The sequence below is a fragment of the Canis aureus genome, chromosome 27 (assembly GCF_053574225.1).
Source record: "Canis aureus isolate CA01 chromosome 27, VMU_Caureus_v.1.0, whole genome shotgun sequence".
In the NCBI taxonomy this organism is placed as follows: domain Eukaryota; kingdom Metazoa; phylum Chordata; class Mammalia; order Carnivora; family Canidae; genus Canis; species Canis aureus.
In genome coordinates, this window is record NC_135637.1 from 39,904,092 (window position 1) to 39,918,632 (window position 14,541).

General features: G+C 46.7%; 1 protein-coding gene across 6 annotated transcripts in view; it reads left to right on the forward strand.

The window, feature by feature from the left end:
- The window catches only part of PRKG1 (protein kinase cGMP-dependent 1), a 1,198,597-nt gene that overhangs the window by 847,973 nt on the left and 336,083 nt on the right, over nucleotides 1-14,541 (forward strand). For all 6 annotated transcript variants that reach the window (XM_077874878.1, XM_077874877.1, XM_077874879.1 and 3 more), the window contains one exon: nucleotides 212-275. In XM_077874878.1, the coding sequence (XP_077731004.1) occupies nucleotides 212-275 (64 nt within the window). The remainder of the gene's footprint in view (nucleotides 1-211; nucleotides 276-14,541) is intronic.

The window sequence follows — 14,541 nt, forward strand, 5'->3', positions numbered from 1 at the left end:
GCTAATTATAATTTGGATTTGAACTCAGTTCTGGTCAATCTCTACGTTCTTTCTAGTAGAACATGCCTTTCCCCTGTTGGTGGTCATCAGATCCTGCTCAAGTCACTGCTTTGGCCTTTATCTGCAGGTTCTTTGTCATGAAATGCATTTGCACGTTGTTGTTTTGTTTGTGGAAGGAAGTTGCTTCAGAATCATCTGTTTTGTCTTTCAGTGTCCCCACGTTCCAGAGCCTTCCTGAAGAGATCCTGAGTAAGCTTGCTGATGTCCTTGAAGAGGTAATTGTTTTGGTTCTTAAACTTTGTGAGATGGGACATAGCCCGGCGCCGCAGTGTGATGACGAGTCACATACCGCAGAAACCTTTTAAATATTTTTAAGCTCTGGGATGAGCTCTATACTTGGCTTCAAATAAAAAGCAGCTCAGCACATCTGTCATTTATACACAGTTAGAAATGTGCAAATCAACTGAGCTATGGAGGGAGGAAAACCTCCTTGTGGCAAATATAATGTGACTTTGACTTCCAGGAGTGCGAGATGCTGTGTTTCTCTCCTGCTTCAGTCTTGTAAACCAAGATTGTAGTAATTACTGTAAACTCTGAAGCTTCAGATTAGCAAATTTATAACAGGGCTGTGCAGTTTGAGTACATGTTTTATTAGCATATGAGCACATTTTAAACACATTCCTTGTGTGCCTGCATGTGGAAATGTCAGGGTTACTTCTTGTTCTCTGAAGCTGCGGAGCTCAGGCAATGGCCTAGCAGAAGACAGGAGTCTGCAGTCTTGAGTGAGCATGAGAGGACAGGGTCTCTGGTGCCTACAGAGACCGGGAGGGTGGGGTATCAGGGAGCACGTGTGGATAGATGAAGTGATGGGGTGGTAGGAGTTGGAGAAACCCTGCTCTGATACTCAGTGACCCAGAAAGCAAGGCCATCAGCTGAGAATGACAAGCACGTAGAGATATGAGAGGTTGGAGGGTGGAAGAGGAGGCAGGAGAAAAATGCAGATGTCCATGAACTAGAAGAACAGTGTGATCACCAGGTGTCCTTCTTGATGGTGGGGGGGTGGCCCCACTTGATGGTAGCCGTCCCAAAACTAAATCCCATCAGCAAGGAAGAGTTTGTTCATTACTTGTGATAGGGGATGGAGATCAAGCTTGACCCTCCTGGAACAAAAGGTGGTAGGATTTGTAAGGGCAGGGCTGAGCTAGTAGAGAAGAACGTGGTGGAGGGGTCCTCTGGGGGGGAGGTGAGTCAATGTGATGAGGTCATTTGTGTTTGTTCATCATCCCCTTCTACAGTCAGGCTCCCATCCTCCCATAGACACGTACATGGATGGGTGTTCAGCCAAGGAACCAGGAGTTGGTGGAGGGAGAGAATAGGGAGCCATGGTGCAGGAAGGTGGTGGAGGCTGACCCTGGGATTTCAGCGGGGCAACAGGGGGCACTCAGGGAGGAGCAGGTGCCAGTGAGAGATGGTAGGATCAGGGCTGAAGATGCGTCGGCATGGTGCATTAACAGAAGTGAGTTGGAAACATACTGAACATGCTTCCTCTCTGGGTCCCAACTCTGCTGGTGGTTCTATGATCCCTAGAACTGGAGCAGCAACCTCTATACAAATTATTAGTTCCACGCCTACAGAAGTGAGCCCCCACGATTTGCTGGTCTCCTGCATCTCCTGTGTGGACACACAGGAAAGCAGAAGTCACTTTTGATTCCTAGGTTCAAGTATAAAGAATTCATGAGAAAAAACACTGGCTGTGTTTCTCTCTGAATGCCTTGACCCCTGTACTCGCAGCCTCTCAGAGCATAAGATGGCTTTTCCTAGTTCTTTGGGTTTTTGTTTTCCTCGCTGAATATGCTGGAGACCTCTCTGATGACCTTTTTTTTTTTTTTCTTTTTAAACAAAGCAAACTAAAAGTACAAACTTACTAGACCCAATCAGGCCCTTAAAAAAAAAAAAATACACACAAAACCTTCAATCATGTTCTTTCTTTTTCACAGCTGTGGGAGGATTAGTATGTTCTGCAAAACAATAGCTATGACTCTGTAATAATTCTGAACAAAGAAATACATTATCATTATGTGTCAGATCTTCTAATCATAGATCCCTTAATTTATGTTTGGATGGTGTGAGCCATAGCGTGGCCCATGCCCACACTGCCTCAGAAGGGAAACGCGTGATTAAGTGCCCACATGTTTGTGTTGAGGGCACAAAAATGAAGTCAACAGACAAAATGCGAAGTAGACCTATAAATAGACGGCCCAGTGCATGAAAAGTATTCAACTCAAGTTGGATAAACAAGCGCAGTGAGAAATTAGATTAAATTATGTATCAGATAGAGTGAAGCAAATTTGGAAGAACAAAAGCAATACCAGTGTCACATAACATTAAAGAGAAACGTGCTTGCATAATAATTGAGCTGTCTTTCCCTCTGCAAATATCCACAAGATGAAAGAAGCCCAGATTATCTTGACGGGAAAGCAGTATTATTATAGCGTTCAACAAAGAAGTTGCAGCCTTGTTTGTTGGACAAACATTTACGGAGCACCTGCCACCTGCCAGGAATTGTTCCAAGCTCTGGGGCTTCGGAGCTGTTCTCCCTTCACGTGGGTTCCAGCAGAGGGTACAGATGAGTGGTAAGGAAGGAAAATAGCCTTGAGGGATGAGGCCACTCTGGGCTAGGTTATCACGGGAGCACCTCTCTGAGGAGGTGATGTTCACGCTGAGATCTATGTGCAGGTCTGAGATGCTGGGGGTGGGGGTGGGGCAAGTGGAGAGAAGGCTCAGGTCCTAAAGCAGGAGGAAGTTTCCTGTCCTTAAGGAACAAAAGGGAGGTTTATAGTAGGGTGAGATGGGGCTGAAGAAATTAGGCAAGGCCAAGTGACGGCAGCTTTGCCAGTCGTGATGAGGTCTTAGCTTTTTATTCTGAGCACAATGGGGAGATGGGTTGTAAGCAAAGTCACACTCTGAGTTGAGGTTTCATAATCTCTGGCTGGCCGTTGGGAGAAGAGGGTTGGAGAGGGGTAGACTAGTTAGAAGGTTACTGCCAGGTAACCCAGGTGACAATGGGTGTCTGTGTCCAGACTCACTTTCTGACTCTCATTCATTCTAGTCACCGTGAAACAATGCTTCCAGCATAAGGGGACCAGAAAAGTTAAAGACTTGGGACAGGGGAGGTAGGAATGGAGAGAGATCTAAAGTGTAACAGGTAGAGGAATGAGAACAATGAGGTGGCTCAGGAGGTCCATGTAACTAGAGGACACCCTGGGGATGCTTGGGATGTCCTCTTCTGCAGGTGAAAGAGAAACCCCTGTGAGTCATTCCTGCTGCCACCACCCCCAACCCCCTCTTAACCCTCTGTAAGTTCCAGTGTGGACATACCCAATTGTGTGCTTCTCCCTGGGAGCTTCTAAAACAGGAGATAATACCTTATTCCTAGTATAGCAGCTTAGTGCTCCTTTCTTCTTCTTTCTCTTTATATCACATAGTAGGAATGTTTCCTTTTGTATTGAGTCTCTCTTGCCCTCCCCTTTTTTAAGGGACCTACAAAACCTCTCTCTAGTCTTTTTGAGACATTGTGTGTAGGCGTAGATTCTTGGCAAAAGGCTGGTCTGGATGAAACACAATAATCCCAACATTTTCCTCAGCTGTGTTTTGCATGACAGGCTGAAATAATTTACATGACTTTCTATTAATTGTTTACCTTTATTGTCACCATACTATGCTCTCCTCACCCCATACCTGATTCAGACTAAGTCTTTTTTTTTTTTTTTTTTTTTTTATTATTTTTTTAAATTTTTATTTATTTATGATAGTCATACAGAGAGAGAGAGAGGCAGAGACATAGGCAGAGGGAGAAGCAGGCTCCATGCACCGGGAGCCCGACGTGGGATTCGATCCCGGGTATCCAGGATCGCGCCCTGGGCCAAAGGCAGGCGCTAAACCGCTGCGCCACCCAGGGATCCCCAGACTAAGTCTTAATACATACCAGAGGTTACTTTAGGTGCTCCAAATGTGGTTCACTAGAGAAGCCATTGTATTGTTTGTCAAATAAATTAGAAGATGATTTTTGCATGTGGGGAATCCCAAGCTCCAACTTTATAAACTGATTCCATTGACCTTTATAGTATCCCATATATTACAGCAAAGAAATATATTTCAATTAATTAGTCAAGTGTTAGAATCAGTTCTGAGAATCTAGGAAATACCTGGGGGTAAATGAAAAGAACTGTAAAGGGGCACCTGGGTGGCTCAGTCAGTTGAGCCTTCATCTCAGGTCATGATCTCAGGGTTCTGGGATCGAGCCCCAGCCTGCTCAGTAGGGAGTCTCTTCTGTTCCTCATGCCACCCAAGTGCACTTGTCCAACTGCACACATGCTCGCTTGCTCTCTCTCAAATAAATCTTTAAAAAAAGAAAAGAACTGTGAAATTGTGAGATAGGATGTAATCTCTTCTTTCTTCCTATAACGGCATCACATACTTTCCCTCTTTCTTTATGTACAGGTGATTAGTCTTCTTGATGAATTATATTTTTCAAATGCATGGGCCCTTTCCTAGCTAATCTCTAACTGAGAAATAGTTCCCTTCAGTGCTTACCTATCCAAGCACCATGGAGAATAAACCAATGTGTAATATCCACTCACGTATCAGGACTGTAGTGACACCTTTAAAGAAATTGGCAAAAACATTTCCTAATAGGGAAGAGAAGCAATGATTAACCTGATAACCATATCACAAAGAGTGTTCAAAATTAATTTGAGTAGGAATTCTGCTTTAACCATGGAGGGCAAAAAAGTTTAGATAATTCAAGGAAAACTGTACTTTGTGGAAAATGCCAGATTGAAGAGCAAATCAAGCCAACAAATTCACTTTTCACCACTTGGCAGAGAATATTTTCCCTTCATGCGAATAGAAGTGGGGCATGGGTACTATATTTAAATCTCTTGATTTTTTAACTGGAAAATAAGGCATATCAAAACCACTTTTTATTGAAATCTGTTTCATGTCCCATTTGCTCATTAAAATGTTGGACTTGGTTGTCTTGGAATTAAAAATCTCCTTTGCTTCAGAACCAGCCTTTTAAAGCTCTTTACCTTGGGATCTGCAACTTTGTATGATCGGATCTTGGACACATTTGAGCCCAAATAATGGATTGTTCTCATTTGTTTCCCTAGGTGGTGCATTAATTTGTTTTTATTTTTTGTTTTGTTTTGTTTTATTTGGTACTTATACTATCGTGGCCCAGACAAGGTCTTAGACAAATAACATTCCTTGGACTTCTTGAATTTAAAGGGAAAAGACAAGAGAATAAAAATAGGAAAAAAGGAAAGGATAAAATATTCTTCAATCTACCAGTACTTGCTAATATGGTAGGAAGCAACTATCTGATCATATAGTCCAGGAAACAACCCTGGAGAAGGAGGTTAGTGTATCCCAAACACCCCACCCAATCTAGCAGGTGTGATTAGGTATCTCATTGTTCCTTAGGGGTATCCTGCCATGGTGACGTCTTCCCAGATCCCTGTGCATCTCTCCAGCTGTGAGTAATGCAGGGGGAAAGTCCTGCATTTGATGGAAAGTCCTGATTATTGGAGCACTCTGGGAAGCTCTCTTTTTACCACTCTAAACAGGCCTTGAGTCCTCAGGAAAGAGACTGATGGAGCAGACAGGAACATTATTAGTTCTTTTGAAATCTGTTGTTAGAATTAAACTTTTCCTTCCCTTCCTTTGGGTCTGGCTCTTGCTATTCGAAGCCAAGCTGGAAGGAATTCAAAGACCTGTTCTTTCTCAATTGCTCTGGCATAAAAGACTTTGAATTTGGAGATTGAGCTGTTTTGTTCTGTCTGGCTTCTTTTGGGTTGTCCCTTCTGTGAGGCAAATAGCTACTTTTGAAGGAGGATGGTGTTAGCAGGATGTAGAGAATAGAAAGAGACAAAACTCTGTTTAATATTAATTTTTTTCCACATCTTATTTTATTATAGAAAGAAATATGGAATGGGAAAACATATTCACAAATCACATACAAAAAAGCAATTAATTGTATTATTCAGTGTTCACCAGAGAAGCAGAACCAACAGGATATGTATATGTCTATGGAGAGGTTTGTTCCAAGGGATTTGCTCCTATGACTATGGAGGCTGGCAGGCCAGAGACCCAAAGAGCTGGTGTTGCAGCTCTATTGCAAAGGCCATCTACTCGCTGGATTCCTGGACGAGGGGTCGGTCTTTGTTTTATTAAGATCTTCAGCTTGATTGGATCTTGAGGCCCTCCCAATTATAAAGGGAAATCTGCTTGACTCAAACTCCACTGATTTAAACATTAATCTTATCCACAAAAAACACCTCACTGAAAAATCCAGAATAAGGTTTGATCAAATACCTGGACACTGTGGCCAAGCTGAACTGACACATAAAATTAACCATCAAAGGACTTGTATCTAGCATATATAAAGAACACTTACAACTCAATAAGAAAACACAAATAGTTCAATTTTAAAAGCAGCATATGAGAGGCAACTTTAAGCAGTTGGCTCTTGATTTTGGCTCAGGTCATGATCTTAGGGTCAAGAGATCATCCCCAGAGTTTGGCTCTCTGCTTCGCAGTGGGTCTGCTTAGGTTTGTCCTCTCTCCCTTTCCTTCTGCCTCTCATCCTGCTCATGTACTCTCTCTCTCCCTCTCAAAATAAATAAATCTTTAAAAGCAGCACATGTCTTACATGGACAGACATTTCCCCAAAGCAGATACACAGAAGTCCACTAAGCACATGTAAAAATGGTCAACATTAATGGTAATTAGGAAGTGAAAATCAAAGCCATGAAGGTGTATCACTTCACACATGCTTGGATGGCTAGAATAAAAAAAGGTGATAATAAATGTGAATGTGTGAAACAAAAAATCTAATCCCTCTCTGGTGGGTAGGGTTGTAAAATGGTGTGGTTTCTTTGAAAGGCAATACCTCAAAATGCCAAACACAGGGTTACCCTGTGATTCTTACATTCTACTATTGGGTATTTTCCAAGAGCATTGAAAATAAATGTCCACACAAACACTTGTACATGCATGTCCACTGAAACATTATTCTTAATTGCCCAAAAGTAGAAGCCCAAATTTCCACGAAGGGATCAATCCAATGTGGCGTACTCCTACAGTGTGATGTATTTGGTTATAAAGAGGATCGGAGTCCTGATACTATCACATGGATGATCTTGAAAGCATAATGGAATGTAAACTGCCATACATGATGTGACACTATTGAAATGTCCAGAATAGGTAAATCTGTAGAAGCGATAAGTGGATTAGAGCTGGAGCAGGGAGGATGAGGAACCTCTGGGGAGTGACTCCTCAGAGCATGTTTCCCTTTTCAGCATGATGAAAATATTCTGAAATTAGATTTTGGTGATAGTTGCTTAAGTCTCTGAATATACTGAAAACTATTGAATGGTATACTTTAAATGGGTGAGTTTATAATATGCGAACAGTATCTGACTAAAGCTTTACAAGAGATTTGTAGGAGGGTGAAGATGCGTTGGAGGATCGGCCATATTGCTGGAAACAATGTAAGACAATTGAAGTAACTTGGAAACTTGCCCTGGAGAAGACTTTATGGGGGAAGAGTATTGGATTCTTTTTAAAATAGACCACATTGTGTTAGAGGATGGGACGCTTAGTCTCTAAAAACGAGACTTTAGCCCACTGTTTAACCCACCATTCATGAATGTCTCCCTCACAAATGGGGATAGCAGCCATTTCTGCCTCTTGGAGAATTGCAGTGGTCTTCATTTGTATAATGAATGTAAAATCATTAAACACACAAACACATCACTTCAGATGTTGACAACAGTGCTTTCCGACCCCTTGCACGTGTTGGTGCCTGTAGAAAATATGTATCATGCACACGCAGTAAGATTAACAGATGAGACTGCTCATGGCTGTCGCGTATTTGGGCCGGGCCAAGGGGCTCTCCCCCTGGAAGGCTGAGCAGACACTGGTGCTGTTTGGACTCCTCTGCAGTTGTCACAATCTTGGGTGAGGATGGCAGGGTGCTGCCCCTGGCCTCCAGCGGTTAGAAGCAGGCATGATCCTGAGCATCCTATGTGTGCATTCACAGGGAAGCTCTGTCACAAGCATCCGGCCCCAAACGTCACCAATGCAGAGATGGAAAGTCTGCTGCGGTCCAGAGCTATGATACACTTGGGAAACTTTGCTGAAAGTGTGAAGGAACTAAAATAAGGTGATATGGTAGTGAAGAGCCAGGGACGGGTGGACCCTTAGCCAGGGTCATTAAGAGACTTACCTCTGAAGAGGTGGCATTCGAGTTGACAGCCTTGCAGATGGTACGGGTTGCAAACTATTAGCACGAAATGGGAAGTGTTAACAGAAATGGTACGTATTTGGAAAGCTGCAGTGGGGAAGACCTGAGGGCAGGATGTCGTGTATATTTACGTGCTGATTTGGTGCTTGAACGACGTAGACTGTGGCGTTTCGGCCTAGCTGTGACTCTGTGTGATTATCTTCTCGGTGAGACTTCTGTGTTCCGAGCCTCCTCCGTGGCCATTCCTCTTCCTCCAGGGAGTGTCTTCTCCTGTATCTCCTGGGACAATGTAGCTATCCGTGTGTGGAAGAAGTAATAAGTGCTGTTCGTTGCTTTCTTTAGTCTCTAATTCTGTGAAGATTTTACCCCCCCCCCCTTTAGATTGTAAGTCCCTCAAAGGTAAGAAATTGCAATTTCTTGTCACTGGGTGCCCGTAAACAGCTGGCGAAAACCCCAGCAATACGTTCTGCTTACTGATGCCGATCGCCGTGCCAGCCTGAGTCTTTTGTTAAATGCCATCTGGGGTAAATATTCTCAGAGTCACGATTCCCAAATTCCAGCCAGGGATCCGAAGTTCAGACAGTACAACTAAGTCAAGGAGGAGGTATTTTAACCGACTCTGGTGGTGGAATCAGCACCTTCCCTGCTATAAGGCCTTGCATCTTGACAATCTGTTTGATTAAGTTGGAAAAAGAAAAAAAAAGTTACTTGTCCTCAGCCCCCATTCTTTCTTATAAATAGGAGAGGCTTCCTTCTGAAAATGTTTCCTTGTCTTTTTTTTTTTTTTTTTTCCTCCCTGCAAGAAATTAGTTTTCTCCCGGTCAGCATTTTTAATTTGTTATGACAGGAATCCATTTTATGCTGGCCACAGACTCTGAAACAAGGCATTTCCAGTCTTTTTTTTTTTTTTTCTTTCTCACCAGAGTATGTATGCTTTGCTCCATGCTGCTTGTAATTCATTAAAATGTATGGTGCTCTGCAAATAGGAAACCAGTCTGTAATAAATCAGCTTTCTAGAAAACATTCAGAGGAAGTGCACGGCGTGGTTGCCGCATAAGAACAGACAAACTTGCTTGGTACTTGTGATTTGCTGCCGTTTATGGGGCTTGTAAATAAATGGGGAATTGGTGTGAAAGTATAAATTAGGGGCCTGCCTGCAGCCCACCTGTGAGATCCCATTTACAAAGCGCCCGTTTGATAGTATTGCTATGGATCATCAGGAGCCCCGAGCCCCTTGCGGGGCACAGGGATAAACACCAGGTGGGAAAGACAAACCCTAACCCCGAGAGAGTAGGATGCAAGATCAACCATCTCTTTCCTTTCTTTTCTTTTCTTTTCTTTCTTTTCTTTTCTTTTCTTTTCTTTTCTTCTTTTCTTTTCTTATTCATTCATTCATTCATTCATTCATTCATTCATGAGAGACACATACTGAGGCAGAGACACAGGCAGAGGGAGAGGCAGGCTTCCTGCAGGGAGCCCGATGTGGAACTCGATCCCGGATCCTGGGATCACAACCTGCACCAAAGGCAGGTGCCCAACCGTTGAGCCACCCAAGGATCCCAACCATCTCTTTCTTTTAACCAGAGGCATCTTCGTGGCTGGGCCAGAAGGCCGAGTTCTGGGGTCTGCACACAGTGGGCCTCCGGGTTCCAGATGGGCGAGGAACAGAAGCGCCTGGGGCTTGGGGCGCACCTGTAGGAAGCGGGAGACCAAGGTCCTGGGGCCCTCGGCTTCATCACCAGACACAGGGCTGGGCTGTGAAGGAGCTGGGGGGAGCCGCTCCTGGGGGCCTTCGGTCCCAGGTCTCCAGGTCTCCAGGTCTCCCGGCCCTTGGCTCCCCTCGCCCTGCAGGGAAGGGGTCCGGCACTCTCCGAGGCTCGTGCAAGGAATCCTGCAAGGCTGTCGGCGGGTTGGTGAGGCTGTGACCCGGGGCAGGCGTGCATCATGCTTGGGGCCCCCGGGCAGTGTGCACAGGAGGAGGTGAGCCCCCGGGGCTGCGGGAGGGCCGGGTCCTGGGGCCCCCGGGCAGTGTGCAGGGGAGGGGATGAGCCGCCGGGGCCGCGCCCTGGGGACCGCGCTGCCCAGTGCGGCCTCTTCGTCATCGCCGGACGCTGTTGGCCAGCTTCTCGCTCCCTGGGAAGAGCTTTTATTTTTTAATACATACACCTAAAAATTATCATTTTAGTAAAGGCAACACGGTGTGTCTCCAGTGAGGACCTGTGCGCCACCGCCCCGTGCACGGTCCTGCTGCAGGGCCCTGACCTGCGCCCCCCCACCCCCCGAGCGGGCCGCGTGCCAGCCCTGCGGGGACCTCGGGGACCTCGGGTCCCGGTGTGTCGGCCTGGGGCGCGGTTCCGGGGCGGGACCTGCGAGCCTCGCCCCGCGCTTCCTGCGTAACCGGGTGGGTTGGGCGCACGGTCCACGCGGGGCCTCGGCGAAGGTGGCCGCGCGGGTGGGGGCGCAGCGTGGGCTTGGCGCCTCGAGGCTCTCGGCGCAGCTCCGGGGTGCGGGGGGCGGGGGGGACACGTGGGGATGGGAGTGGGGGTGCGTGGGAGACGCAGGGGCGCGGGGATGGGGCGGGGGTGGGGGTGGGGGACACGCGGGGATGGGGTGGGGGTGCGTGGGAGACGCAGGGGCGCGGGGATGGGGCGGGGGTGGGGGTGGGGGACACGCGGGGATGGGGTGGGGGTGCGTGGGAGACGCAGGGGCGCGGGGATGGGGCGGGGGTGGGGGTGGGGGACACGCGGGGATGGGGTGGGGATGGGGGTGCGTGGGAGACGCAGGGGCGCGGGGATGGGGCGGGGGTGGGGGCGGGGGTACGCAGGGATGGGATGGGGTGCGTGGGAGACGCAGCGGCGTGGGGACGGGGATGAGGGCTGGGGTGGGGGACACGCAGGGCTGGGAGTGGGGGCGCAGCGGGACACACAAGGGCACGGGAGTGGGGGTGGCGGACACTAGGGGCCCGGGGATGCGGGCGCGGGCCACGCAGGGCACGGGGATGGGTGCACGCAGCATGACCATGTCCCAGCACGCGGGAGGGAGCCTGTCCCTAGAGGACCCCAAGGCGCAAACCCTGGGTGGCAGGAGAGGCGGAGGCCCTGCGGGGCGGGGGGGTGGGTAACAGGCTCTTACTGCCACGAGGAAGCCCCGTAGCGGGGACGGAGCGAAGGCACCTGCGGGCCGGCAGGGCCCCGTGCACCCGGCAGGTGGCTGCCTCTGCAGCCCGGGCGCCCCCTGCCCCCTCCCCCCTCCCCCCTGCCCCCTCCCCCCTCGTGGCAGCTCACACCGCCCAACCGAGGTCTGGACTCCAAGCGCTTTGGGCTCAGCTGCTGCCGCAGCGGAGACCTCAGGGCTTGGGCCTTGGCAGGTGGCCCAGGTGGCGCCTGGGGGGCTCCCTCCACCTCTGCGGGGCCCCCATGGCCCAGCCTTAGTCGTGGTCACAGCGCAGAGCACCAGGGCGCGGGCAGCGGCGCGGGAGCGGCCCAGGCACCGTCGATGGCCTCGCAGCCCGCCAGGTGCCTCCCGCCCGCGATGCTCTGTCTTTACTACAACAGGTGGAACGTGCCCCCCACCAGCCTGGCTTCTCAGCGGCTCCCTTTCTGTCCCGGAAGTCTTCCTCTTCCCCCCGCAATCTGCTGGTGCAGATGAAACCATCAGGGGAGTCGTGCTCTGCAGCTACAAGCCAACCTGGTCCTGGGCTCCAGTGTGTCACCACACATGCCCCCATCCTTGTGCCTGGACCCCTGCTCCTCACCATGCATTGACCGCACCACAGAGGCCGTCAGATTATACCTCCAGCCCCCCTCCCAATGCCAGGAGTGAGGGGTGCTGTCCCAGCCCCAGGCCGATGAAATCTCTCTGCCCCTGAAAACCAGCAGAACACCTAGGCATGTTCATATATGCACACGAGCGTGTACGTGCACACACTTCTTTATCTCCGTGTTACGATGCTTGGGTCTGGGCCTTGGCGACATTTTCAGTGCCAGTCCCCAGTTCACTAGCTACGTGACCGGGTATGTTAACTTTCCTAAGTTTAGTTTTGCCTTCCCGAGAATGTGATGATAGTTATCTACATCATAGGACTGATTTTCATTTTTTTAAACATAATTTTTCCTTATGAATAAACTTCATATTTTAGGTGGTTTTAGGTTTACAGAAGAATCAAACAGTTCTCATGTACTCCCCTCTCTCTGCCTTGTTGTCCTTATTCCTAACATCTTGCATTGAGGGGATACTTTTTTTGGGTTTTTTTTTGTTGTTGTTGTTCTTTTTTTTTGTTTTTTTTTTTTTTGATAAACCAAGATGGGAACATTATCAACTACAGACCATGGTTTATGTTTAGGAGGCTTCTCTTTGTGTTGTACAGTTCTGTGGGTTTTGCCGGGTGCAGGATAGTAATGTCATCTATCCAGAATAACAGTATCATAGAGAACAGCTTCAGGGTCCTAAAAAAAAAATCCCATGTGATACAACCACGTGTCCCTCCCTCCACCCCCCTCTTTACCATCTCTGTAGTATTGCTAATGTGAATGATAGTGTTTTAAATTTTAAATTCCACTTTTTCATGACCAGATAGAGGAAATCAGTTGACTTTTGCATATTAATCTTGCATCCTACGACCTTACTATAATCATGTGTTCTAGATTTTTGGCCTTTTTAAAAGCCTTATACATAACCAATCCCGTAGTCTATGAACAAAGTCTATGAACAAAGACATTTTTAATTTTGTTTTTTTCTCATCCGTATGCTTTTTTTCTTTACATAGTAGCTCCGTCTCCCAGCATAATACTGAATAGGAGCGATGAGAGGGGACATCTTCATCCTATTCCCAGTCCCCGGGGAAAGCATCTAGTTCCTCAACATTAAGTCTGATTTTATCTTTGGGCTTCTCTATTTCTAGATTAAAGTGGATTTTTCTCATAAATGGGTGTTGGACTTTGTGAAATGCTTTTTTTGCATCTACCTATATGGTCATACAACTTTTTCTTCTTTAGCCTGTTGATATGAATTCACACTAATTGATTTCTGAGGGTTAAACAAGTCTTCATACCTGGAATAGGTCCCACTTGGTCGCAGTGTATAATTTTTAATCACGCATTGTTTGATTTGATTTGCTAATGTTTTATTAAAAATTTTGGCATGAGGGGTCCCAGTTAGTAATTTTCCTTTCTCTTAACGTGTTTTTCTGGCGTTGCTTTATGGATAATTCTGGCTTTAGAGAGTAGGTTGGGAAGTGTGCCCTCTGCTTCTGTGCTCTGGATGAGGTTGTATAGAGTTGGCATCATTTCTTTACAAAATATTTGGTAGAATTCACCAGTAAATCCATCGGGGCCTGGTGCTTTCTGTTTTAGAAGATTATTAATTACAGACACACCTTGGAGGTATTGTGGGTTTGGTTCCAGACCACCGCAATAAAGAGAATATCCTAATACAGGACTTCAGATGACTCTTTCGGCTTCCCAGTGCGTATGAAAATTGTTTACATGCTACTGATCTCTTATTAGGTGTGCAATAGCATTATGTCTAAAAATAAAATGTACATATTTTAAATAAAAATGTTGGTAAAAAGCGCTGTTATTTGAGCTTTCAGCAAGTCACAATTACTGATCACAGATCGCCATAACAAATATAGCAATAATGAAAACGCCTGAAATATTCAAAGAATAATCACTATATGACACAGAGACACAAAGTGAGCAAATGCTGTCAGAAAAAAATGTTGCTGGTAGACCTCGTGGACACAGTTGCCACAAATCTTCAGTTTGTATGAAAAGCAGTATCTGTCAAGTGCAGTAAAGTGACACACAATAACATGAGTTAGTCTATATTGACTCGATTTCTCGAGTAGATTTAGGCCTATTCACATTGTCTGTTTCTTCTTTTGTGAGTTTTGACAGATTATGTCTTTCAAGGAATTAGTTTCATCTACATTATTGAATTTGTAGGCATAATGCATTTTTTTTTCAAACTTCTTATAAATTCTAGTTTAATAGACAGTGTACTATTTCGGGGGTAGGATTAGGGATTCAGCCGTAGTATTTCTTTTTTTTTTTCTTTAAGATTTTTTTCTTTATTCAAAAGAGACACAGAGAGAGAGAGGCAGAGACACAGGCAGAGGGAGCCCAATATGGGACTCAATCCCAGGACTCCAGGATCATGCCCTGGGAGGAAAGGAAGGCAGGTGCGAAACCCCTGAGCCACCCAGGGATCCCCCAGTTGTAGTATTTCTTTAT